Raw genomic sequence first — 27,840 nt, 5'->3', positions numbered from 1 at the left:
GTTAAGCTGTGGATACTGGATTCCCAAAAGAAACACACAAAATTCATCGGAACTGGGGTTATCAGGGAGAATGACGTAAGTGTAGATATTAGAAATTTTTCTTACACTTTTTTTAATATTTTCAACTATTTTTTAATGCAGTAAAGGAAATGTTGACCTTTCACATCTCTATAGAACAACCAATTTTCAACCCAAAACATGGATTTAGAAACACACAGTAATTGACAGATATACAACTTGTATGTACCATGCTTGTTTTTCTTTATGGCTAGAGCTTCTCAGCTGAATAAATCTTCCATGAGATTCCCATCATAAGCTCTGGTAGCAAAGCAAGCTGAGAGGTCATACATCATCAAAAAAGTGGACTGACTTCAAGGTGAGCTCACGAAATAATTGACTGGGGACAGAAGGCAACCAAACTGTAATCTCACAATGCACTTCAGCACTACGCTCAAATCAAAGGCTTGACTTTCCCTCTCCCAAATCTAGCATTATTTTTCAGCCCATATAAACACACAAAACTTACCAATTCATGTATTTAACACAAGACATATTGTGTAACTATGATTTTTCTACAGAATTATAACGATATTAAATTATGCTAATTTCTGGGTAATATCACACATTCTCTTTGAAACTCTTTCCAGTCTTGCAGATAAAATACTATGCTTCTCCTCTACCAAATCCATTCTCATAAAATCTAATCTTTTAGTAAGTGAAATCATCTTTTTGCTGCCCTTCTATCATTATAGATATGGGAAACCTCTTTCTGGTATGGCACTGTTAGCTAAACAAAAGCTGCTTGGAGCAGAGATCTTTCTCTGCTTCACTCCTTCTAGACTTGCTACTACCTTCCTAATGGATATGATCATTATTATCTGAAGATGCCCATTAAAACAGTGTGTAAACACAACTTCTGAATAATTAAGCCAAGATATCCAGGACCACCCTTTACTTATGTAGTACCCAGTGCAATGAAGTCTTCACCCACAACGGAAAATCTCCCTACCACACATACAACAAACGATACCAGACAGAGTAAGGAGTACATTCCCTGCAGTGCTCTATAACAGCCAACTTAACTGCCTAGGAAAGAAAAGCAATAGCAGACAGAGGTCAGTAAATTAAGTCTCAGAGGATCTAGGATCCTTCTCTTACTGAGAATTTCAGACAGCATCATATATCTTACAACCCCACCTGCATTTTCTATCTGTAAACTCAGTTAACTTGGCAAAAAGACTGCCTGGCAAGCGTGACAGTGAGTGTGTGCTGACTGAGCTGGTTAAGCTATCATTTCCTATTAGTCTTAAATCTATTACCTTTCTATTGCATTTTTATGTCTGATCCCTGGGGAAAACAATCCCAAATAAATAAACCACATCTACAACCATGGCGCAAAAACCTCTTAGCTCTCTATTCTCTATGAGGGCTGACTTCAAAAGGAGTAAGGAACATGTGCAACACTGTAAATACTCAGTATCTGGCAAGGCAGCAGTGCAGAGACATGCCCAAAGCAGATAGTTTGCATCCCAGAAGCAGTAAAGGTGTCTCAGGATGTAGTTTCAGATACAGTTAACCAGCTCTAACCACAGGCCTTTGTCAAAAGCAGCATCCACAATCTTCCTCCCACCCTTCCCCTCTCCATAGGATAGAAGATACCCAGAAGATTTCCTAACAGCGTCACTGCAGGATGTATACAGCCATTCCCTTTCTCCTGCTGGGTTGGGTTTTCTTGGATCAGCGATCGGTTGACTCAACTCTCCCCAATGTCATTCAGCCACTGGCAATGGATACAGCAGGAATGTCAGGTTGAGAGCGAAGTTGTAGGAGCTGGCTACCTTTTATTGTTCACATGAGCTTCAACATGAAACAGCACCCACAGTACTTATCAGCTTCTGGTGCTCCACTTGGCTTAATTAATTCAACTAATGTAGCTGTGGTGCACCTTTCTGGGTTGCAAGCATATCCTTCAGCAGTGCTTAGGGAATACAGCTGTATCTCCTTAGGTACGTCTCACTTTGCACCATGACTTTGCACCATGCCCTGTAGGTTATGTCCTTACTGGTCTTTGTGATCAGATCTTGATCTCCTTCTGAAGAATGCCATATATTTATGGCACTGTAAAGCAACTAATGAATTGTATCAGCTGTGTTTCTAACACCTCAATAACACTCCTCGAGTATCATCTATTGCAAGATGAAGAAAACCAACAGAAACTAAGAAGGGCTAGTTTCTTTGCAGAACAGATTGATACATGTGCACTGTCCCTATGACATTTGTTTCCCCAAAGCAGTTGTTCTAAACATGAAGTAATTCAGAAAAGAAATTCAATGAAGCAGAGATTCATAAATTACAACAGCAAATACTAGAACTGCTTTTTCTTCTAATAATACAAAGAATATACATAAGCTGAATGAATCAACATGAAACAGTTCCCCATATAGACAAGGTTCAAGCTTTGCTATTGAGACTACTCTCAACTGAATTTCAATAGGTATTTTTGGAAATCTTTGAAAATGAAACAGATTTCTGTCACTATGACCCAGGCTGATGTAGAATACATTTATGTATATAACAACATAAGCACGGACAGCATTCTTCAGACACAAGACAGCAAGATAATTTGGCTGGAGACGAAAGACACGGAGAACAATATTGGCTTGTTAAAGGGTTTTGTCATTGTAGTCATTCTTCTCATAATTCAGCCATTATAAGGCATGGGAACAGAGATGGATCAAGCAGAATTAGGAAATGAATTCAGAATATCGAATCTTCAAATAATGATTTGAGGGGGCAAAATACAGGCATAGGAATGGATGAGATTGTAGATCTGGAAAGAAAAAATTAGATTGAATCTGATGAAAATTAGAGGTTCATTATTCTCTGTATTTGAAGATCAATTGTGGACATAAGTCCCACATTCATATCTCCTTTTAACAAAAGCTTATGGCCCAACTCTGCAAATACCTGAGAATGTGTAACTTCATGTGTCTAAGTCAGACACATTTACCAGTTTTAGAAACTGGGCCACATCCTGCAATGACCAGCAAGACTTTCAGACTTCACACTGAAGTCAGTCAACACTGTCCCTCCTAACTTCTTGATAGTAGCCATCAGCTCACAAATTCACTGCCCAGTCTGTATTACCATTTAAATTAATCCAGTCTCTGCACATTTTTATAGTGAGGAGTATTACTTTTCAATTGACTCAGCCAAAGAATGAATATTTTTTCCTGCTGAAGTACCCCACCTACATGGGGAGGGACCACCTTCTTCACATCCTTCTCTGAAGCTGGTTACTGACATACAAAAAATTTTACTGCAGACCAAAAGATCTAAAGCTGTAGGTCACTGGAGGATATTAAATGATAAGCAAATTCACATTTCTAAAGTAATTCTACCAATTTATTAGCAATGCTAGCTCCTGTTCCACAGTAGGGGAGATAATAACGAAGCCTTGTTAAAGGGCAATGCGATATCTTTTATGTAATGTCTTTTTTTTCATTTGTGATAAAGTCATTAAAGCAGCACTGTGTCTTCTTGAAGCCTTGAACAATAGACTGCATTAAATTTCCTGTGCAAAATTAAGGACAGTAGTGCACTGGAAAAATAAGCATCTATTCTTGCTAATGCTGATGGCCTTCTAAAAATCATTAAACTATTCTAAATTGGTGACAATAAAACAAAGCAGAACTGTTTTAACTTCTTCCAAAGCAAAGAGTAAATCCATTTCCCTTGTAAATACTTCTTTGTTCCATACTTGCCTACTAACCTATATCTCATAAGGCACGTCTCCTTTATGGGCTGCTTAAATCCCATGCTCCCACAATCATCTAGCTTGAACTCAGTGTCTTTTAAACCTGGGTTGGTAACAGTTTGTCTTCACTGCATCAACGCAGGCTGTAGCTCCTAAGTCCTGCCCACCTCTACCCTAGTCACAAGCTCGAAAGAACTGGTGCACTGCTTAGCCCTTTTGGGGCCTGGCTGTACGAGATCGTCACACAGCACCACGAGGGGATTTTTCTGCTGCCACTGGAAAGGGCTAGAAGCTGATATTAGATAAATTCAGATTAAAAATCAGGTGCATGCTTTCACAACAAAAACAGGTATCCACTAGCACAGCTGTGGGAGGTTCTTCATCATGATCGGTCTTAAAATCAAGATGATGTTTATTTAAAACATGGGCTCAGACTTACAGCAGACAATTCAAAGTGGTCCCATACCCCTTCTCAGACATAAGATCAGATGATAATATCCCAGCTTCTCCAAAGCCTCATTAGCGAGGCATGGCAACTCAGTGCTCTCTGGTCTGATCGCTCAGCACTCACCACCCTGGTTGATGGCCACTGGTGCTCCCGACTGTTGGTTTCACTCCTCCACAACTGACACAGCCTGAAGGATCCCCTAACCACAGACGAAACTTTCTTTTCATAACCCTTAAACCATGTCTTACTTTTGCCCTTGCAGCAAACCTAGAGCCAATAGCAGATACCAAGCAGGAACAGCAAAAAAATCCAGCTGTCTTCTTAGGGGTTTTGGAAAAGTTTGCCCAGTCTTGCCTGGTGTTCAGCATCCTAAGTGATGAAGCTTTGGCCACTACCTTCAGGACACTCAGAATGCTGTCTTAGTTTGCGAATTTTCAAAGTAGAAATCACATCTCTCTGTATATGCATACACTGCAATGGAGGTGCAACTCTAGGGACTCTGGGTACTGTAACACCACAGACATCGTAATTTCAAATTCATACTACTTGGATCACACTTTAGTTCCCACTCCACGCTTCCCAGTTATGATATTCATCTTCTCAAACAGCTCCATTGGCTGTTTTCGGTAATCACATCCTTCAAACACTTGTCCCTGTTATGTCTACCAACATCTACATATTCAAAACAGTCTCTGAAGCACATGCTAAACATCTGTTTCAACCACCTTTCTCTTTAGAGCTGTTTGCTGGAAAACTGCCATCCTAATGGCTAGCTCCTCTGTTAGTGAACTGGAGAATTCATTCTGTATTTATTGATTGTTCCCTAATGAAGAGTCATAAAGGTGCCAGAGACTCTTGACCAGACACTACTTAATTAGTACCAAAGCACATAAAATCCCAAATCAAACCAAGCTCTTTGTCCAACGGCTCAGTTGCTGGAAAAGAAAAAGATTACATCATTTTCTGCTTACACAGAAGTCCGTAAAAATTTTATTAAAAAAACCCTAAGGAAATTAAAAAAAAAATATATAAATCGTTCATTTCCTTCCAGTTCCTAAGACACCAAATAGGTCTTCCAGAATCAAATCACACTTTGCTAAAGGAAGCATTCTTCATAAAGGTCCCAGCAATATGCATCATGCATAGAATTTATTTTAAACTAGACAAAGGCAAATACCAATAAAACATTTGTCTTCTGAACAATATAACGAAAGGTTTTTGCTACATATAAAGACCTAATGCAAAGCGTACAGAAGGTATTAAAAATTACCTCTGATGGATCTGTCTATCCATCATTGTGGCTCATACAATAGTCCGACTTTTATGTTCCCTAAAACTATACTGTATTGGAGTATTTTCTGAGGGTACTTGCTGTCGAGAAGGCAAAAGATGAGCAAACACTCCATCAAATGTCAAGGTTTTTTTTCTCTCAAGCTTAAAGCCTCAAAAACATCCTGAATAGCTGATATCTCCTTGCAAGTCTTTCACATTAAGTCATCCTGAAAGTTAATTCCCTCTCTTCCATATCATTTAAATTCTCAATTAAATAATTGAGAAATTAGCAGGAAGGAAAAAACACCAACAGAAGGAGGCAAAAGCCTGTCCCTACATGGCAAGTGATGCTGCTTCTGTTATGTTCTCTGCTTGTTAAGGGCATGCGTCTTCAGAGCAGTAACGTCGCTTGGATTCTTTGGGTTAATGTTAAGATGCACACAAGGAAATAAAGATTCATGATAACACAAAATCCATTAAACACAGGTGCCCTCATAGTAATCTACAATCCCTGATGTAATTATTACTATACAACTAAGAAAATACCCTTAATACATCAAAAAACATATTCTTCCATTTTCCTAAAATCTACCACTCCAATGTCAAACACTTGTTCTGCAAAAAATTCAAAATCCTATTCATGATCTCTGTCTTGTATTCAGCAGTTGACGTGATATCAGCTTAAACCACCTTTAGCCTTCTTATCATAATGATAAACAAGTATATTCCACCAGAAAGAAAGCAGGTTTGCAGAAACAGAAAATGGAGTAGGACAAGCATATAAAGGATGAAACAATCACAGTAAGGCAAATATCCCAAAAAGGCAAAATAGCAAAGATATGTGTGGGCTTCTCAGACATAAGAATTCCACCTCTTTACTGTAATCCCTTCTTCTTTCCTGTTTTTCTAAACTGCACCTTTTTGTAATTGTAAAATTACACCAACAGTATCTCGGCTATCCCAGATAACTTCAGTAAGTCTTCCACAGAGTTATTTGTGCTCCTGGCAGATGAGACTAGATGCTCACTGGTACGTCTCCCAGGAAAACGAGCTCCAAAACAGCAGAAATGAACAAAAACATAGAAAAGAAAATGACAATACAACAGGAAGGACAGCTAACCAAAGAGAAGCTCAGGAAGGGCCACCAGTGTGCTGCAGAGCAAGGTCGCACAGAAATCTCTGCTTACCCCTTGCTCGGATTCCAGCAGCTCTGTTTTGACTCTGACTGCCGGCATCCCATCAAGCATTAACATTCTGTTCTCAAAGGCGCTGATATCCTAAGGCAAAAAAGGACAAGGTTAATCAAAAAAATGATGAAAACACTGGTTTAGTTCTACTATATTGCAGAAATAAGTTTCTTTTAGTGGAAATGAAGTTAATGAAGAGGTAATACTAATTTCAAGAAGTAGCTACCAAGTTACTACTACTGTTAAAATAGTAAATTATACTTTCAGTTATCCTTAAAAGACAACTAAGTCTTTGTAAGCAACAAGGGAAAATCATCTCCAATTAGTACTTTTTAATTTGAAATTAATCACGTAGGTGCACATATATAAATTCCTTGCTTTAGACCTGGAAAGGAGAGCAGTGATGTCAAACAGATACTGGTTTTTGGCAGCATACTTAGGTATATCTGATTTCAGTCAAAACATTTGTACTTCTCTATTACCTAGAGAAAGCATACATTTGAATTCAGATGTTATAGTGAAGGCCTGTACACACACACCCCATAAATTAACACACATCAACACCACCTCAGATTTTTATATCATTCATTATCTTGTAAAGTTATCAGTGTTTGTCAGTGAAAATCCCCATGCACTCTGACACAAAAGAAATAAAAAAGTGTGTTAAAAACATGCGTTGTCCTTGCAGTAATGGGCAACATATGCTGAGAGCTTCAATGTGAAGTGAGATTTGCAGAATTGTGCTTCCCTGAATCAACATCCCTGCTCTGAATGTATCATCCCACTGTTGCTGGAGCAGTTTACACAGACATGCAAAACAACCTCTTGTGCCTTCAATTCAAACACTACCTCCCACCTGAGTCAATTTTCTATTCCAACCAAGGCTCAAGGCCAGTGTTTGAAAGCTAGCCCCTTCAGTTGCCATTCAGTTTGGAAAACACGGAAAGAATAAAAGACATTTTATCCCTCAAGCTAGAATCTGACCTTATGAATCCAGACACCTTGGTCAGCTGTACAGAAATATGAAGATGTCACAGCTGTTTTTCAAATTGCTAAACTACAGCAGGTATCACTTATAAGTAAGTGGCTGTGAATGAGTCGCTTATCTGCAGCCCCCTCTGGAAGGCAGCACTTAAGACTGGAAACTCACCTCTGCTCTAAGCCTTACCTAGTAGTCCTCAATAGCCATATTGTAATGGAAAAAACACTTCCCCTGTGTTTCAAGGGCAGCAGATCTGTTCAGTGCTGCATGGTGCTGTTATTTATAAGGAATATGCTCATAGCCCAGTTTCTTACCATGGCTGCTTCAGGGGAATTTTAAGAAAAATAGCCTGTCCTAATGGAGCTTCCAAAACATGTTTTAAAAATTTACATTACTTTAAACATTTTCTTTTTTTCCAATTAATTCACCTCATCCCAGGATCTTCGTTTTTGGGGATATAAATATTGCAGCAAGTGTTTATTTTTGCATACTCCTTTGTTGTAATTTAAATCACATGCTGAAAAGCAGGGAAACTGATACGACCATGCTCCAACACGGTGCCACAGACAGAGCAAATGACCTGCTTGAAATCCCATTCGCCCTCACTTTGAACCCCATGTATTACAGCACACAGAGCTGTGGTTTGATACTACAGGGCAGGCAGGAACTTGATGGGAAAGCTGATAAGCGAATGCAACAGCAAATGCAACTGCAATATTTTTTTTTTTTCCTTAAAAAGTAGATTGAGATAGTTCATAAAAAGCTCTAAACACTTAAGTTATAAAATTCCAGATCAAACAAGTAATTTTCAGAACACCTCTGCATTCAAACGTGTGAATGAAGATGAGTCAAGCTGTTGAGATGTCCCCAGTCCATGTTATGCTACCGCTGGATATCTACTGTAGTTTAAGCTTGACACAACAGGAAGAAGAAGAAAAAAAAAAGTCCTTCCTATGTCTTCGCAGCAGTTTGTTTTGTGCACCTTGATCTTTATTCAGCATTCGAGGCATGAGGTAGGGAAAGAGCAGGAGGGACTCCGATGCCACAAAACAGCTAGCTGAACTTGTTCCAGGCTTTACATCCCTCTTCCCAGCAAGGGCGGTGCACTGTTTACTTATCAGAAGCGGATCTCGGGTGTCACTGAGCTCCAGCGGTTTGGATGTGGTTAGGGGTGGAGCAAGAGCAGGAGCCACCCTGGCATTCCTGGCTCTCCCAGCGCCTATTCTGTAAGCAGAGAGGTCCCTCTCCCTTCTTGATTTATACGCAGCACAGTTGAGTTTTACAGCAAGATCAGGAATATACCATCATCAAGCATCCCTTAGGCTGTTTAGCTCATAGACAAAGAAGGATGAGCTGATATTGCTTCGTGTCCCTGAGGAGGTCTTACCCGCCTGAACCAAGGGACGAGGCTGGCTAGTGCAGGAGGCGCAGGCAGGAGGAGCGGGGAAGACAAAGCGCCATGGAGGAAAGGCAGGTTTAATGAACTGTTAGAATCTGATTAGAGGCTAATGTCCCTTTTAGTGCTTTGTACCAATTTACAGCTGATATACTTGAACCATTTTTCCCCACTGGCTGTGATAAACTCATTAGTTTTAAAAATGCAACCTAACCAGAGCCTTTGAAGTTTAAAACTGATAAATCATGAAAACCTGACTAGTTCATGTACCATTTAACACATTTACATTTAACTAAATTTTCATAGAGCTTGCTTCCTCTTTTGTTCTCTAAAATCGTATTTCTTAAAAGCAGTGCTCTGCCTTTTGAGTGCTGGTATGAAGAGTGAATGCAGTGAATAGCTCTGGCTTTGGGGTCATTTATAATTCAGAGTAACAATAATCACAGAAGTAGATTGTTTCCAAGCTATTTCATCCCTTCTGCATTTATAACTGGAAGGACATTGTGTGACACATCCTGGGGGACCACTACATGGTAACAGTTGAGTAGATCCAGTCTGTGTGCTCTACATATGGATGACATGTTTAGCCCAATGGTCGTCCAGAGAGCAGATCTTTCCAAACTGCACTCTCCTGCCCTAACGAGCGTTTATGCTACAGTATGTTCAAAGCCATTCAGCAAATAGGATGTAATTGCTGAGGTTTGCATACAGTGGGCAATCATCTAAGGCAAAGGGGCTTGACTCTTTCCCACAGGGGCTGGGAGTGTGAATTGAGATCCCCCGGGAGCCTTTCCGGTCAGCCAGGCAGATGGAGCATCCACACCTGAGTGAGGCCAGGCTGCTCCAGCGCCCCATGTTAATTGACGACACTCAGGAGACCCACCAGCAGAGATTGCCGATATGATGTATTGAGTCAACACATTTTTCAGGCCACAGTCCCCTTCTGGCTCGTTCAATTCTCTTCATCAAATGCAGCAGCCAGCTTCCAGCTCCCAACATTGCCCAGGTGAAGGTGACCTGAATTTGTGATAGCCCTTCCTTCTCCATCCTCCTACCTCCTGCCCCAACCCACCTGGTGGACTCCAGTCACTCACCTAGGTAAAACACATAGCAGATGTATGTCCTAAACTGGGCATATAATCAAACCAAACACTGAATGACCTTACCAAAACATCTGTTCTCTTGGATCAATAAACTAACTCATCCTAAAAGAGATCAAACTCTCTTTCTCGGTGCCATGCGCTGAAGCCTTTCACTAATCACTTTTGGCCATTTATTCCCTTGAAAGATTAATTAAAAACACAAATCATACCCAGGCCTGTATGGGCAACTGCTATTAGAGCATTCGTTATAGAAGACAGCTAAGCTTCTGGCCTTAAAAGCTCTTCTTCTGAGAAGCTATGGCAATCGGTCTACTAACAGCACTCTCCCTGCTCCTAAAATGCCTACATTTTCAGTACAGCACCACTGTAACTACAACTGGCATCTTCATGCAGATGACTTTTTGTCGCAAGTTTTAATCAAATTATCTTTGGCTACTTTAGAGGAAGAGAAAAAAAAACAAAAAAATTCTATCTCAACCTGGCACACCACCACCCTCCCCCCCCCCCCCCCCCAACCCTGTAGTGCTTACTTGATTATGAATTACACTACTATGAAATTTGGCTCCATCCATGGCTGCGGTTTTGTGGCCAAGGTTGTAATTTGGCCAAGCCATACGTTTAAGAATCATGCTGCAAACTTTTAACAGGGGAGCTACTGCCACAACCAACCTCCTGTCCTGAGACGCCACCAAAGACACCCCTAAACCCCCTCCATAATTTCTTCTAAGCAGAAGATGACAGAAACTGCACACTCCACATTACAGTTGTCAGCTCTCCCACTGTCTAAGATTTTCATGTCTAGCTGCTTAGTACTACAGCATGAGAAATGAAACGATGCTTTCTCAGACCTGGCCAAACTGTGATGGGCACAACCCCATGCAAGCCCAGGAAGAAAGCAGTGAGCTCAGGCTTCAGAGCACCCAGAACCCAGATCTCGCATTTCCTGCATGGATCGACAAACATTTACATTCCTGTGCAAGACAGCCTCCTCCTCGTTTCATCTCATGAACGCAAGAGATATACAGAAACAAGGCAGATGATGCTAATTACTGCTGTCACTAATGAAGGTAATGGGTTTGCTCAGTCATGCTGGAGAGCTGCACACTGGCAAGACAAAGCCACTGATGGTTTTGAACTTCTCCATGAGACACCGAAAACATCCAGCTGACAATTCAATGCTTTGTAACTCTGGTGGGTTGACCTTAGCTGCCAGATGCCCACTCAGGCGCTCTCACACTCCTCAACAGGACAGAGGAAGAAAATAAGATGGAAAAGATCGTGGGTCGAGATAAAGACAAGAAGATCACTTATGAGGTACCATCACAGGCAAAACAGACTTGATGTGGGGAAAATTAATTTAATTTATTGTCAATTAGAGTTGGATGGTGAGAAACAAAGACAAAAACTAAAACACTTCCCCCCATCCCTCCCTTCTTCCCAGGTCCAACTTCATTCCTTCATTTCAACTCTTCCTTTACTTTTCTGTGCAAACTTAACTTCTAACATGACACACTTTCATTTTTGAGAAAAGAAGTATCAGCTGGGGGAAAAGCAGTCTCATATTCAACATTCAAGCTACAGTAAAAAGTTTCAAGTTTAAGGGGAGTACGTTTGAACAGCTAAGAGCAGAGAACAGCCCTTAAGCAGTCTTTCTGTCTCAAAGCTATGACTTACAACTTCCCCTGCCCCATCTTCTAGTTAATTCTACATAAGTTTTCTGCACATGCAGTAATTTAATTCATCATTATATTCTCATTTTATGGCTCCAAAATAGAGTCATTTTTGTGAAAACATTGTTTTTGATAGCTCAGAAACCCAAATTTTTAAGTTTTTCTTTTTTATACAGATATCTGAGAAACATCACTGAATTAACCATGAAGTAGCCTACATCACTTATATGCCCTAGCAATAAGATTACCTTGTTGATTTTTCTGAACATAAATACCTAAATTTATATTATTCTCATTACTTACATTACTATACTGAAGTTATCCATCAGTGCAAGCAAGAGACAGCATAACACCTCAGGTCAAAAAATCTGAAGTGATCCACTCAAGGCAAAGCTTCTGAAGATATGACAGATCCTTTTAAGGATATGACTAGATAAGATTTCCAAAGTTTGAAATTGTTTTTTCTCATTGTTTCAAGGGGTAATAGAATGAAAGATTACCATCTCTTCTCAAATATAACTATCTCCATAGGGAGAGGAAGCCAAGGAGAATGTCTTCTTTCCAAATTCTCACAGGAAAAAATCATTCAATTGTCTACTACCTCAATCTCCCGAAGACCTTCATTTCTAAAGAAGTCCTTTATATACCATACAAGGAGATTTGTTAGTCACTTAAACGTAGTTATCTCTAGGGTGAAGCATACCAGTTAACATTGCCACAGTATAAGAGCAGTTCATTCCAAAAAGTGAAGGAAACAACTATCTGATAGAAAATAAAATTAAATTTATGTGGCTAGAAGATAATCACTCAACTGGGAGTTCTGCCAGGAAATCAGGGTTAACAGCCCATGTCTTGCCATAAGATCTTCATCATATGTAATTATGTCTATAGCTGTGTGAAATGTTCATAATGAAAGCAGAGATTCTGGTAGTTCTGCATTTTACTCTGAACTTGAATTTCCAGTCAAATTCCCCAGAAATAAAAGGATCATTTGCATTTATTGATGCTTCAAGTAAAACCAAAACAATTTCTTAAGAAAAAAGTAGAGTGAAGCCTTAAACTTCACAATGTTTTCATGTGAAACTGGGTGGGGTTGATTTGGGTTCATTCCAATTCAAGATGAAATTCCTTTAGTGAGAGAGAACGCAGAATTTGTGAAAGCCTGGGTAAACAATATGGACAAACAAGCTGCAGTTTATGTCCCATCTAAAAAACAAAAGCTTAAAACACCACAGCAATGGACTTCTGGAAATATGCTAGGACAGCAGCTCAGCACACGAGTGTGAAGAATAATTAACTAAGGCTAACAACAAGGTTTTTTCTCACTGATCTACAAACCTCTCTCCGGTCTGCTTGTTAGCCCCAAACAGAGTTCAGGGTGGACCCAAGTGCAGCACATGATATTCCATACATCACCTCGCACTGTAAGAGGCCGTGGGAGGAGTGCAGTCTAGGTATAGGTATATGTATCACAGACATGTATCTGCATGGCATCCACTGATCATGGAGGCGTCACAGCTCTACACTTTCCAGGAAGGCCTCTGAGTGTGGTCTCCTATTACAACCATGCATGCCAGGTAGATCCCAGACCTGAACAGCAGCTGTGACTCAGTGCTTCAGTACCTGAGCAGCACATGCAATGGTTGGTCTTCAGCTCGTGTTGTCCTGCTGAGATCCTCATCTGATGTACCAGACCATGTCCGGCTGTATTCCGCTGCTACCAGTACAAAAGATGTACACGTGCAACACAAGCTTCTTGAATTCCTATTCCTTTGCCTAGATCCCTTAGAAAAAAAACACAAACTAATTCTGCAGACAGCAGGTTTCCAAAAGTTGTTAAGTAGAGAAATCCCTAAGGATGTAGCTATGTTTTAATTTGCTATGTATTTTTGTAAATCTATCTCCAGGGAAAAAGTTCAAGTCCAGACAATATTCAGTGAAGAGAACCAAGATCTCATGTTTTGCTTCTGAATTCTTTTTGGTTTGTTTGGCTTTAAATTAGTTTTAGCAAATATAAATAGAACCAAAGAGATGTGGTCAGCTTCCAGGTGACAGAGGAGCTTTGAGTGCATTGGCAACTAGAGGCCAATCTGCTATTTCGCGGACTCAGCAGGCAACCCTGTCAGCTTAGACTGCGTAAAATCCCATTACATCAGCTCTGCTCTCTTGCCACTTTCAGCTGTCTCTACAAAGAATTACCGATCATTCCTATAGTATGTAATTCAGACACAATATGTTACAAGTAACAGTAATTACTGAGCCATACATTTAACTTTTATCAACATTAATGGCTTCATTGTTCTCCTTCTAATACAATATTCACAGAATATTTGATAAGGTTTTTGTGAATACCAAAGGATTCATTAAGTATTTGTGGATTTTCTTTACCTTACGCTTAAAAGTCCTGCTTACACCCCCCCCCCCAAAAATCAACAGAAAAAGAACGCACCAAAAGTAAGTATATGTGTCTCCTAAATGATGGCTCAAGTGTGGTGGGTCAACCCTGGCTGGACGTCATGTGCCCACCAAAGCTGCTCTGTCACTCCTGTCCTCAGCTGGACAGGGAAGAGAAAATATAACAAAAGGCTCCTGGGTCCAGATAAGGGCAGAGAGGGATCACTCACCAATTACTGTCATGGGCAAAACAGACTTGACTTGGTTTAATTTATTACCAATCAAATCAGAGCAGGATAGTGAGAAATAAAACCATATCTTAAAACACCTTCCCCCCAACCCTCCCTTCTTCCTCATCTTAACTTCACTCCTAATTTCTCTCCCTCCTCCCCACCAGCAGTGCAGGAGGACCGGGAATGGGGGTTGGGGTCAATTCACAACACGTTGTCTCTGCTGCTCCTTCCTCCTCAGGGGGAGGAATCCTCGCACCCTGCCCCAGCATGGGGTCCCTCCCACAGGAGACAGTCCTCCATGAACTTTTCCAGTGTGAGTCCTTCTCACAGGCTGCAGCTCTTCATGAACTGCTCCAGCACTGGTCACTTCCACGGAACTTCTTTGAGGAACAGACTGCTCCAATGTGGGTCCCCCACAGGGCCTGCCAGGAGCCTGCTCCAGCACGGGCTTCCCACAGGGTCACAGCCTCCTTTGGGCATCCATCTGCTCTGGTGTGGGTTCCTCCACGGGCTGCAGGTGGAGATCTGCTCCCCCGTTAACCTCCATGGGCTGCAGGGGCACAGCCTGCCTCACCATGGGCTGCACCACAGGCTGCAGGGGAATCTCTGCTCTGGTGCCTCGAGCACCTCCTCCTCCTCCTTCTCCACTGACCTTGGTGTCTGCAGGGTTGTTGCTCTCAAATATTCTCATTCCTCTCTCTGAAGAGGAGACCACAGTTACACAACAACTCTTCCCGCTTCTTAAATATGTTACCACAGAAGCGCTACCACTGTCACCAATGGGCTCGGCCTTGGCCAGCGGTGGGTCTGTCTTGGAGCCGGCTGGCATTGGCTCTATCAGACATGGGGGAAGCTTCTAGCAGCTTCTTACAGAAGCCACCCCTGCAGCCTCCCTGCTACCAAAACCTTGCCATGCAAACCCAATACATTAAGAAAGGGTAAGTTTGGAAAAAGCATGCACTGCATTTACCATTACACTATAATTAATTTAAAAAACCCAAACTTTTCATAACACTTCATGATGCATAGTAAAATAAACTCCTGGTAGTTTCCTTTGGGTTTTTAAAGCACTGACAAGTAGTGAAGACTGCTATCAAGTGGAAATTCATTACTTTTTCCACAACAAAAAACCCAACCTAGTAATTGACCTAGACTGACACATTTCCTTGACCAGAGTTACAACGCAAGTACTTTCAAAAAAGTACTACTCAATTTCCAAAGCAGTTTTCTGCTCTCTTATGTCAACTGTCCTCAAGTTTGGAGAAGAGTTTGAAGAATGAAGCTTAAAATTAAAAACTAACATAGCTGGCCACCCCTCAAAAAAATTGCAATGGGAAATATGAAAGAATTTTCATAGTCCTACAAATATTATATTGATCAAATTTACTAAAACATATACTACTTAAAGGTTACCTTTACTATTGTGTGGGTTGTTGCCTCAATTATTAAACTTGAGGAAAAAAAAAAAAAAAAAATCACATGAACAGCTGCTGAGAACAGTTTCAGGCCAGGTTTTCATTCCAGGTCCCCCACCTTTTGCCTTTACCAAAGAATAAATCAAAGTTTAGATAATCAAAAAGTAAGTCTCAGGTCACAACATGTTTTTAATTAGCTCTGGTGCTAGAAGAACATCAATAGAGTGTCAGGGGAATAATTCTGCCATCTGACAAAATTTTCCTGTATCTGTTATGTAAATTGTAATTATTTCGTATTTGTTGAGCAAACAAGCGTTGAATGGCATTGCCCAGCAGCTTACCAGCAAATACACAGTGACTGAAATTTTACTCTGAATTCTGCCCTTACCTGTTCTGGTAGGGAAATGAGCTGCTGAAAGCATGGGGAGCTGGCTGGCACACATTCCCCCCACCTGCCAACGTGCGAAGTCTGCTTCCACGAAGACAGACGCAACATAGGCCCTGCACTCTGGAGAATAAAGGAAGTGTTTAGCATGTAGCAGTAGCCACAGTTTAGTCCAAAATTTTTGTCCGAGATGCCGCATGGCAGGCCAAATGGCCTGGACATCATTGCTTCCTCCATAAATTACGCTGGCCCTTTCCATCCTGGGTGTCAGAGAAAGCAAACGAGCTACCAGCAATACTGTATGCCCCACTGGAGCATGACTGGCCAGCAGATCCTCCCCAGCCTTTTAGCTTGGGGAGAAAACTGTTGCTCCTCCAGGTGCCATGTTCCCTCCCTCTAGGGTAAAATAGAGCAATAAATTGATTGTCAACATCAGAAGCTGACTTCTTATAAATCATGGACACTGCAAACTGCACCCTCTGAGTACGAGGAATTTAAGGTACTGCTGTCATTAAATATGCCCAGCTCCCTTCTAGCAGCTGGGCCACAGAAACATTAAGGAGCTGATATTGCTGTTAGCCAGCAGAAGTATTTCTCGCTTATCTGAGGGCTCACATGTATAGGCAGAATTAAAAAGAAACCAGGATAAGCTAGCTTTCCCACTTCAGGTTAAAAATGTAAAGCTAAAATTTAGGAAATTCAGTTAAGCCTTATCTTTATTTCAGATTTATTTTGTTCACAGGCAATTTTAAAAACTTTTTTTTTTTTTACTATTAAAAACAGAGCAGCATATGATACCCATAACAGAACACCTTGTACCCAGAAGTCAGTTGTTCATTTCCAGCTCAGCTCATTGCACTGCCAGCTACAGGGACAGAGGCAAATTCACCACAGCCTTGAGAGGAGGAGGAGGAGGAGGAGGAGGAGAACACGCTTGTGTGCAGCTGCACCCTCCAACGCCAGATATCATAGGTCACACCTGCAAGGAGTGTAGCCAGTTCTCATAGGACCTCAAAAAGTGTCTGCTGTGGTTCACATACAAAGTCATAGATATGATAGGCAGTAAGCAGTGAAACAAAAATGTTCTTTTCAATGGCCAAATTCCAGCTGCTAGGAAGAGATGTAACCACAACCTTCACCCCAGCAGCTCCACCGCAGCAGAAGCACTGCCAGAGTGCCAGTGCTTGCAAAACTGTGCGTAAAGACCATTTGATTTATGTACATGCCAAAATAACAAAGGAATAATTAAATAAAGCTGAACGATTGCACGCTCAGATGAAAAAGTCAGACTATTTGCCAGAAGCTAAGCATTACTCCACCACCTTTCCCTGCACCTTTTGCACAGCACCTTACATGCACGTGGAGGAATGGTAATTGCTTTATACGCTTCTTGCCGTGGAGCAAACAAACTGCTTATTCTGACATTTCGAAAGAAAGGCTGTATGCTCTGATGAAACTCCCAAACTGCAAATGTTTAACATCCTGTCGCAACCTGATCTCTGTTCTATTTAACATCAGTTTGAGGTTTTCCTGCTCCCCACAGGCTTCAGTGCAAACTCCTGGGAAAATATTAATATTAAAGCTTGTGAGCAGCACTCGGTACATTTCAAAAAAGGGCAAACTCTGACTTTTGTTCACTCAGTGAATAAGTTATAAAGCACCTCAATTCATGAATGAGAATCTGTAAGTATCCACCAAATATGTGAAAAAAAATTGTCTAAAATAACTTATTGCTCTCAGACTGTTCACATCGACTTAATAGACAGAAGTTGATACCTGACTGCTCACGTGAGGGGTTTTCTCACCCAAGACAGGATGACCAAAATGCTTATGTACAAAACTGTCAAATTAGATTCCACAAGCAATAAATTATTGTGGAACGAGGGTCCACTTTAAAGACAATTCTAATTAACTGTTAGGAATTCATAATTAACAAGTTTCACATGTCACCAACACGCATTTCCCACAGATTCTCAGAGAAGCTGTGATTCCTCAAATATGTTTGGGAAAAAAGTGTACTGCACATGAACAAAATTACTGCCAATAAGTGAAATAACCGCCTAACTTCAAGATTAAACAGTACTTTAAGTAACTATGGGTACAGCCATAAAAATGAGAGAAAAAAATCAGAGATACACACGAGTAGCACATATAGCACTACAATAATAGATCATTTGAACTTTTCTTATAGCATCCCTAAAATTTAGAGATACAAAATTTGCTATATACACTGAAACTGGGCATATATAAGTTTAAGTCTATAAAGAAAATCCATGAGCGTGTGTCTAGGGGAAAGACAAGATAAATGAGTAATTAATTTATAACATATCAGTTCACAGCAAGAAACATTGTGTAATCCTGGAAAAATACAGGCAGCAATGGATGTACAGCCAATGTTTTGATTTTGTGTTGGTTTTTTTTTTTCCTTAGGATCCCAAGATAATTCAGCTGGGAAGGCACCTCAGGAAATCTCCAGTCCAACCTCTTGCTCAAAGCAGGTGTAGCTCAGAGGTCAGACCAGGTTGCTCAGGGTTATGTCCAGTCAGGTCTTAAGAACCTTGAAGGATGGAGATGGCACAACTTCTCTGAACAACCTGATCAACTGGGAGACAGACTCCATGGCGGGGGGGGGGGGAGGTTTTCCTCACACCCAGCCTGAACTTCTCTCATTTTCAACGCACTGTCTCTCATTCTGCCACCACGTATGGCTATGAACTGACCGAGGACCCCTGAGCCCACACATCCTACCAGTCTTTGCCCATCTGACTGTGCACCCATCCAGGTTGTAATAACCATAACTCAGATACAAGAACATTGTTGGAGACACTGTTGAAAGCCTTGAAGAAGCTAAGGTGAACAGTGTTCACTTCTCTCCCCTCACCCACTATTCCGGTTGCTTTACACTGCAGATGCAACCATGTAGGTCAGGCATGCTTTATCCTGGGTGAATCCATGCTGATTGTTCCCAGGCACCTTCTCTTCCTTCACAGTGCCCAGATGTCGGTTCACAGAGGACTCATTCTGTGATCTGAGGACCAAAGAGAGGCCGACTGGTCCTCAGTGCCCCAGACTGACCTTCTGGACTTCTCTGAAGAGAAGTGCTCCATTTGCTTTCTTCCAGTCATCAGGAATCTCCCATGGTCTCCAGGACCTTTCAAGAGAAAGGTGCTGAGAAGGGTACTGCAAGGATGTTGTCCAGCTGTCCCAATGTCTGCGCATGCAGGCACGTGGGTCCCATGGGCTTGTCTGGGTTGAGTCTTCACAGGTAATCCCCAGGATTTGGTACTCGTTCATGACTGGTGGTTCTGCTCCTTGAGCCTTCTCTGTAAGCAGAGGCCTGTGAGAAGGCCACTCAGGTGAAGGCTGAGGCAGAAGGCAGTAGTGGAGTACCTCGGCTTCAGGCATTCAGACATGGACCCTCATTTTCCTTGTCTAGCATTTTACTGCTGATGTAGTGAAAATGCTCTTGTTGTCTTTTGTATTTCCTGCAAGTCTGAATTCCAGCTGAGCTTTGGCTTTCCCGACACCTTCCCTGCATGCCTGCACAGTATTTCTGTTTTAATCCTTTGTAGCCTGTCCCTGCTTCCACCTCCTGCTATATATACACTGCCTTTTTGCAACTGGAATCCACGGGTTTTGCACTGGAAGCCACGACTTCTTCACTTAAGAGAAACTGGTCTCCTGACAAATCCACTTGTCTGACGAGCTGGAAATTGGTTCAGAAACAACTGGACTTTTCTACAGATTTATCAAGCGCTATCGAGCACAAAAATACAGATACAACCTCTGGTTATGAAAGTATTTGTGCCATAGATTTATTACAAACTTGAAAGATGTACCAGGGCAATACCACTGCTCACATGCAACCTTGCTACATCGTTTCCCTAAGCATCCGTTACTGACTGCTGTTTGAGGAAGCATATAAGGTAGACGGTCCTTTGCTCTAACAGAAAACAGCCACATTCACATTCCTATGTCTTTTCTTTATGTATAGTACATGCCAAAACCATGGAAGTTAAACCAGCTCTAAACCACGAGATTCCAGTCTGAAGACTTGTACTCAAGAATGAATTGACATTCTTCTGCCAAGTACTTGGTATGGATCACTACCAAAAAGGAACCTTAAGCTAGGTGGGCCACTGTCTGTTCTTCTGTAGCATTTCACTCCGTGAGATTTATTCCAGAGGTAAATGAGACAGTCAGCACATGGCACCTACAGCTTAGTATGGACTTCAAATGATACCTTCAGACCCCTCTTCCTTTGTTTCCCTCGGTCATTACTCGATCTCTTGTAATGCAGCAATACAGTCTGTCCATGTGTGCCACCATTCCTGGCTGATTTCTTGAACAGTAAAAATCACAGCCAAACGATAGTGCCTGGCAAAGCACCAGAACATTGCAAGTTATTGTTATTCTCACTGAAATATATAGAAGTATTACACCAAGCTATACAATAAAAGTATACATTCCTACCTGCTGTTGAACTCTATTTTGCATCAGAGGTGCCTTATGCAAAAACATTTGACAGAACTGTGTGTGACTGCTAAACGTGCCCCTGCTGGGTCTTTAAATCCTCATTAGCGTTCTTTAAGTCAGTGCTCCTGATTATACATCGCACAGCAGGAAGGTCTAAAAAAGTATTGTTATTTGTATTATCTTTTAAAACCTAGCATCATGCTCCCATTAAAAATGTATAGTGACCTTACCCATGTCAAGGCTTTCAAGAAATAATGCACTGAGATAATTGGTTGTTTGGCATCATACATAGCCTTTATAGCATGTGTCAAGCCCTGAGTCATACTAATATATTTAACGTCTCTCATTAGGACATAATAAGAAATTGTGCCTGTATAAATCACATATTTATTCCCAGCACATGGCTTAGTTACACTGTGTAAAATGATGAAAACGATTTCCTGTCCACACTAGCTATGTCTCACATAGAATAAAATGCTTTTATTAGATTTACTTTGCACCAAAAGATCTGGATGGGTTAAACTGCTCATTTTTAAGCAACGATTTCTGCACAGACATAGAGTGTTATGTGTACTGCATCTTTCTGAAGAGATCTGCACCCCTAACATTAATAATGTGACAAACTGCCTCCACCATCATTCTGGATGCTGAAATTCAATAAACATTACTAAAATATTCTAACCGCTAAACTTACAGCCACAGTGGTTTCAAGAGCAGTGTTTATCAGACACTGAATGATGTTGGACACAAATGCGGAGAGTAATTCCCTCAATCAGTGTAGATGATTCACAAGAATGCTTTTTACGTTGAAAGCTCATGCCAAGTTATCAGTTCACACGTAAAGTAAAAAATAATTTTAAGAACTCTTTCAGGAAAATATACCTGTTTTTAAAAATCACTCCTCACAGGACTTCAGCTCAAAAATCTATGTTAGGTACCCAACTCATGTTTTGTCATTAAAAGCACCAAAACTATGTCACTGTTGGTGCTGTTTCTTCAGATGTCCATCCCATGGCTCAGTGAAATGAACACAGAGCCCCCATCCAGCTTTTGTGTGCATATGCATGCATTGTGTATGTGGAGGTATACTTTATATTGTCTGAAGACATTAATAAATTCTGCATTTCAAGAATTATAGGAAAAAAGCACAGTAATTGTATCACCTGTTTGGTGCCAGGAATAATAAATTATCCACTCTTAAGCAAAAATTGTGAAAGTCTCATCATTTACTCTTACATTTAAAAGAGACTCTGAAACATTCAGGCGGGTTGTTTTTGTTGTTTGTTTTAAAGTAATGACACTTCTCTGTGAGTAGCCATTTGTTTGAAAAACAGCAGAGCTCTGAGTTTATTTTCAACCTGAAAGAATACTCTCATGATCAATGGATTATGTTTATTATTCAAAAACACAAAATTAAGCATTTACCTGAATACATTAAAACTGGGAAGGAAAAAAAAAGTCATGCTGCTGATCAACTCTGAGGAACTAGTAGACTAATTCAAGAAACCACTGTTAATACTGTTTTGACCATATCTATTTATCACACCCTGTAGAACCCTACTTAAGCAAAGTATGCCTTTTAAAATAAGTTATCAAATAATCCTTCATGTTTTTACCATCATCAGCTGTCATACAATTGCTCTAGGGTCAGATATAAAGGTTTATGCCAGGATTGGATAATTCTTGTTGAAATTTTGCAAGGCAGATACTTGTTAAGTACTTCACGTACTCATCATGTTGAATGGCCTACAAGGAAGTTAGTAACAAGCAACTGTGCAGGACTAAATCTTGACTGGCTACCTGAAACATCCCCCAGGACTCAAAGCAGTCCAAACCAATGAAGGATGGAAACACCCAGCTTCACTCCTCACTGGCAAGGAATATGAGTTCATCACTTTAAGTGTAATAAGCATTCTTGAGCTGCCGTCTCAAAGAAGTGAAAGATGCAGACACTTCCATGCTGTGACAACACAAGCACCTGTAGATGCTTGCTCTTTTCTCCCTTTAAAATTTTTATAACTTACAAAATTTCGCAACTGAAAGCTTCAGGATTTTTAACTAAATGAACATAAATTTAAAAAACAGTCACAGCCATGCTAGCCGGCACTTAGGTTCTTTTGAAAGTGCAAAGTTATCTCAACCATACATGGAAAAACACCTTTTTGTTCTATCTTAGTAGATATGCACATAGGCAAATACTTTTAGGTCATTTATGTTTGGATTAGAAATGAGAGACTTCTCTCTGAGATGAATGTACACACATCCCAAAGTAGGGTAAGCTGTGGAAAAGCAGGGCATGAAGAAGCTGTCCTAACCGGGGGGCTCCTTCGGACACCATGACTCTTCAGGATCCTCTTCTGTGCCCTTAGGGTCTGGTGCTATGCATCTATATAGTGCGTTGGAAAGTCTGGAGGTTGAAGTGAACTTTTCCTCTCCCTTGCCTTGCTTATAGTTTACTTAGGATTTTAATGTGATTTGGGAAACAGTTACAGACACTTTAAATCACATTCACCTGGTGTGATCTTTTATTTATTTACTCTAAAGATCCCCATGTGGGAGAGTTCCGAGCCACCACAGTGGAAGAATTTCAATGTTTTAAAATACTTTCTCATGAAAACAACTCTGTCCTTATAAAACATTCCTGGGTCTCTGATCCCATCAGGCCATGATGCGGACAGATCCCAGTAAATATAAGTAAATGGGTTATTACTTTCATGTCCTCCCTTGCATACTGCAGTAACTGTTACTGATACAGACTTATGATTAGACAAAAATAACTGGTTTACCAGAAACCAAGCCAGAAAAAGAAATTGGTAGAAAGAAAAATCTAACTTTGTACATCAACTGATAAATAATAATCGCTATCCAGTATCCAGAGTAAATTTGGTAGAACTAATCCCAGCCTGCATCCTGGAATTAAGAGTAGAGCACAGCATATTTAGTAGACCAACTAGGTATTATCCATCACTACTGAAATCACTGGAAATATATTAAGTTTTTTATGAACAAAAGCAGAAACTAACCCTGCTCATGAAATGCTGATATTCATGAAATTATCCTTTTTTTCCAATGATTTGGTTTCATATTAGGCAAATAAATGCCCATGTTTGTGTGGAACACTGTATGGTGAATTACTTGTCCAGACTTTCCTACAAGTAGCAGCAATTGACATCAGGTTAATACAAAAGTATTCTTAAGCTGCATATAGCTCACAGAAACCAGAAACTAAGAACATCATTCACTCTTTCGGAAACCTGCTATGCCCAACAGTAAATCTTTTCTTGCAGGCAAAAGTGGTAAGTAGCCTTGATCATAACAAACTGTTGCTACAGATCAAAGAGTAATGGCACATTTATATTCAGAGTAAAGTAACAGTCAAACTCTTCCTTGAAGCCAAATACATGGTTGAGAAGCACACAATAGGAATTGGGTGTTGTTATTACCATCTACATTGAACTATTCTACTTCTTCAGTGTTTCTTTGTCCATTTTCCATGCTGAAAAGATATCATCAGCTCATGTAGAAAAAAAAACCCCACACCAACCAACGTGGGTGAACTGGTTTGAGTAAATTAAAGCCTGAAACCTCTTAATGTTAAAACTTTTTTCCAACATACACCCACTTTGAAATTATGACGGTTCTAAAACTTTCAAAATTACTATTATTACTACAGAAATAAATAGCAGGTGAGCTTGGTTTATAAATGCTTTCCATATATTTAAATAGCAGTTAGGATAATTACCCAGCCTCTTATGAGCCTCTTTTATCAAGCCATGAATTATCAGCAGATAGTATATTTTTACCATGTAAAAGCCATATTTTCAGAGAGATGCATGCTGCTTGCCATTCCTGAAGAGTTTTAGAAGTCCTGAATAAGACAATAAAATAGTTAAAGGGATCCAGATTATTCAAAAGAAAGGTTTGGCTTCTTGTACGTGAATAGCCAGGATATTATGAACTCTCTGGCTCTCTTTCTGCATATAAAAAAAAGATTATCCTTGCTTTCTGCAGAGATTATTAAGGCAATTCACTTGTTTTACATTCTGCGATAAAATAAACTCCACTGTCATGCCGCCTGGAGCTCCTGTATCTCATCCATTATGTAAATCTCCAAAGAGTAGTTCAGCAAACATCATCTCAGTTCCACTGTACTTAATAAGACAACCTACACATCTAAGTTAATTTTCATCTTCCTAAGACCAACAGAAACTCCTTACTTCTTAATTTGCAAGAGAGATTCTCACTGTCATCTCTCTTCATAATCACCAAAGCTCATATAGTTTTAAATGAGTCTCAGACTTAACTCCAAATGTTTGGGTTTTGGGGGTTGCACCATCTCCTCTAAAAACAGGAAAATAAAGCCAAGCAGAAATAATTTTTTGAATCTCAGTATTTCTAGGACATCTATTTTGTTGGGTTTAGTGGGGGTTTTTGCTAAAACAAATACTGAAACACCTCTATATTACTTAGAAATTAAGGTGAAAACTCAAGAGCATGTTTACCTATAATGTTTGAAAGCCAAGGCTTTTGTTTTCACTTGAGCTATGCCCACATATCCATCACAGCTGACTGCAGCAATCACAGCTGTAGCGGACTGCTTCAAATTGAACTGAAACAACAACAAAAAACCCTAAGTAAATAGCAAAGTTCAAAAGAAGGTGACAGCCTCAAAGCAGAAAACTCGCCCTTTCCTGACTCATCACCAAACCTCTGCACAAGAAAGACTTAATGAATCACCAGGAGTACACATGAAGCGCCATGTGGGAAGCGTAAGAGCGGGTCAAGATTTAGATTAATACCAGGAGCTTATTTTCTCTTTTAGACACATGTCCTTGGGTATATGAAATACTGTATCTAGTGGAATCGTTATTCAGGTCTGTTAGCAGTGGATATCAGTATTAAAATAACTACCTTCTCCTTACGTGCTAGCTACTGAATTCTAACATGTTCTTCTATGCCTTCATATGAGAAGTGACAAATTGCTATTGTTTGACATTATTCTCTCCATGGCATGTCAAAAATACTAAAAATCCAAATGCATTTACTTCTAGCACTAAATGTTTATTGTCAGATATGTAGGAAAAGGGAAACAAGAAAGCATATGTAGTATTTCAATTTCTGGTTCAATGTATCTTTATCAGCACCACCCCACATGGGGTTTTCCCTTCTCACTGAAAAGTAAAGATTAACTCTAAAATGCAGTTAGCTGTGCTGCTTCACAGTACTGAGAATTAATACCTCCCACAACAGAAGTATCCTTTTTTTTCCCCGTGCAAACACTTACATTCTGATAACTAAGGATGAGGAACAGGTCATCATGAAACAAGCAGAAGTAGTAAGTCCTGTAAATCTCTAGTTTAAACTTGTTTTATGTGATGGATCACACCCAACAGAACTCAACAGTATTCAGCTTCTTAGAAACCAACACCTCAGAGTATGAATTTAAACATTTTTCTCTCCATTAGGCACTTTGAAAACTTGTGTCATACTTCTGAAAATACACACATCAAAATGGTCTTGTCAAACAGCTTTGAAATTAAATGCCTTGTGCTTCCCTCTCTGGAGTAGTATAAATTTAGTCATTATTAGAATTAGTATAATTGTTCTTTAAGTGCTCTAGGAATAAAAGGTGAAATGAGCTTGGTGACTGCTCTTTCATTCCCACGAGAACGTGCCACAGGAGAGAAGTCAGGCTGCAAGAGCAGGGATGCTCAGGGATGCTTTGAAAACCCAAGGACTGGAGAATGAGTCCAGCAAAGTGAAGCCTGGTGTACTCACCATGTCTGCACCTGCATAGCTTACAGGCAGAGGAGATGTCTGTTTTTTCAGGGAGGACATAGAATCCCATGGGAAGAATTGTCCTCTGGAGATACCTACGGCTGTCTGCCAACTAGTGGAAGACAAGAGCCTTCAGCAAAATGACTGAAGTTGAAAGGAACTTTGAGATCTGGCTCCCTGTGGACTATGTCCCGTCACTTACAACTAGTCCTCACCAGGACTGAACTCACTCAAGGCTGAAAGAGGAACCAAAGAAGCTGGTTTGAAACAGAAACTGATTTGAAAACACCACTAAACAAAGTGGGACATTGTGCAATCTCGGCTTGGAGGTTCCTGAGCATTCACCTAGCAGAACAGCAAGTCTGTATCTCTCTCCGCAAGCAGTACTGTTGCAACAGGAAGGGATCTTCTCAGTTTAGTTGAAGATATCCACAGCCTATGTCTTTCAACAGCCCATGAGACATCAGAGCATGTTAGGTAAGCTGTTTTGGAGCACATCTCCGGGTCTTTCTTCCAAAAGCCACCTAGTTTTTGCAGCCCAAGGCTATCCTACAAAGCAAACCAAAGCACACCAGGCCTGAACATTTCATGGAAGCATTTCCTGATCTAAGCTAAACCAGCAGTACACTCAGCTCACTTCCCAGCTCTAGCCTGGACCACTCCAGCCAACTTCCTCCAAAACCAAAACCAGCCTGTAGTTTGAGGGACTGGTCTTTCCAGGCTTTTTTAAGTAACAGGGTGGACAAATCTCTACCAGTTTGACTGGTCCTACTGAGCCCTCCAAGCCTGCCCCCTCAGACCCTTGTGCATGGCCTCACAGGGCTAGAGCCCACAACATGCCATGAAAACACAACACTGATTGGACTGCAATTATCTGCAACAACAAAAACGAGCAACAGGAGCACCGCAGAGGTACAGGAGAACACCCAAACTCCAAGAGCCAGTAGCATGCCTGCAGCAAGTGCAGTATGGAGGGAGCTAACTCTGGCCAGTGTGCATGCAGGGACCTGGCATCGCTCGCACCACAGCCACAGTTTGCTCCCTGAAGTGGATGTCCTTAGCAAGGCAGATACAACAGGTCCTACATTTAGGCTTGCCAGTCCTGAGTACTAAACGCAGCTGCAGTCAGAACCGAGGAAATGCTCACATCAAAATTTCTCACCTAGATCTTCAGGTTGCTTCCATCATTTTATTTCATATAGTCTACAACATGCATTTTGGAGACTACAAGAGGTAGCAACATCCATTTCTGCTCCTTCCAAGAAGCGGGAACTCTGCTTATAGCGTTATCTCCTCTCCCTTCCAGCACGGGAACACCGACACACCATGCATTTCAAATACAGA

General features: G+C 40.7%; 1 protein-coding gene across 8 annotated transcripts in view; it reads right to left on the bottom strand.

Annotated features, from left to right (window-relative positions):
- The window catches only part of KLF12 (KLF transcription factor 12), a 248,268-nt gene that overhangs the window by 142,978 nt on the left and 77,450 nt on the right, over positions 1-27,840 (bottom strand). For 6 of the 8 annotated variants that reach the window (XM_074859505.1, XM_074859510.1, XM_074859508.1 and 3 more), the window contains one exon: positions 6,665-6,754. The exons of the other annotated variants lie outside the window; for them this stretch is intronic. In XM_074859505.1, the coding sequence (XP_074715606.1) occupies positions 6,665-6,754 (90 nt within the window). The remainder of the gene's footprint in view (positions 1-6,664; positions 6,755-27,840) is intronic. 8 annotated transcript variants of the gene reach the window in all.

The sequence above is a fragment of the Strix uralensis genome, chromosome 2, assembly GCF_047716275.1.
Source record: "Strix uralensis isolate ZFMK-TIS-50842 chromosome 2, bStrUra1, whole genome shotgun sequence".
In the NCBI taxonomy this organism is placed as follows: domain Eukaryota; kingdom Metazoa; phylum Chordata; class Aves; order Strigiformes; family Strigidae; genus Strix; species Strix uralensis.
This window is presented reverse-complemented; position numbering and strand designations above follow the sequence as displayed.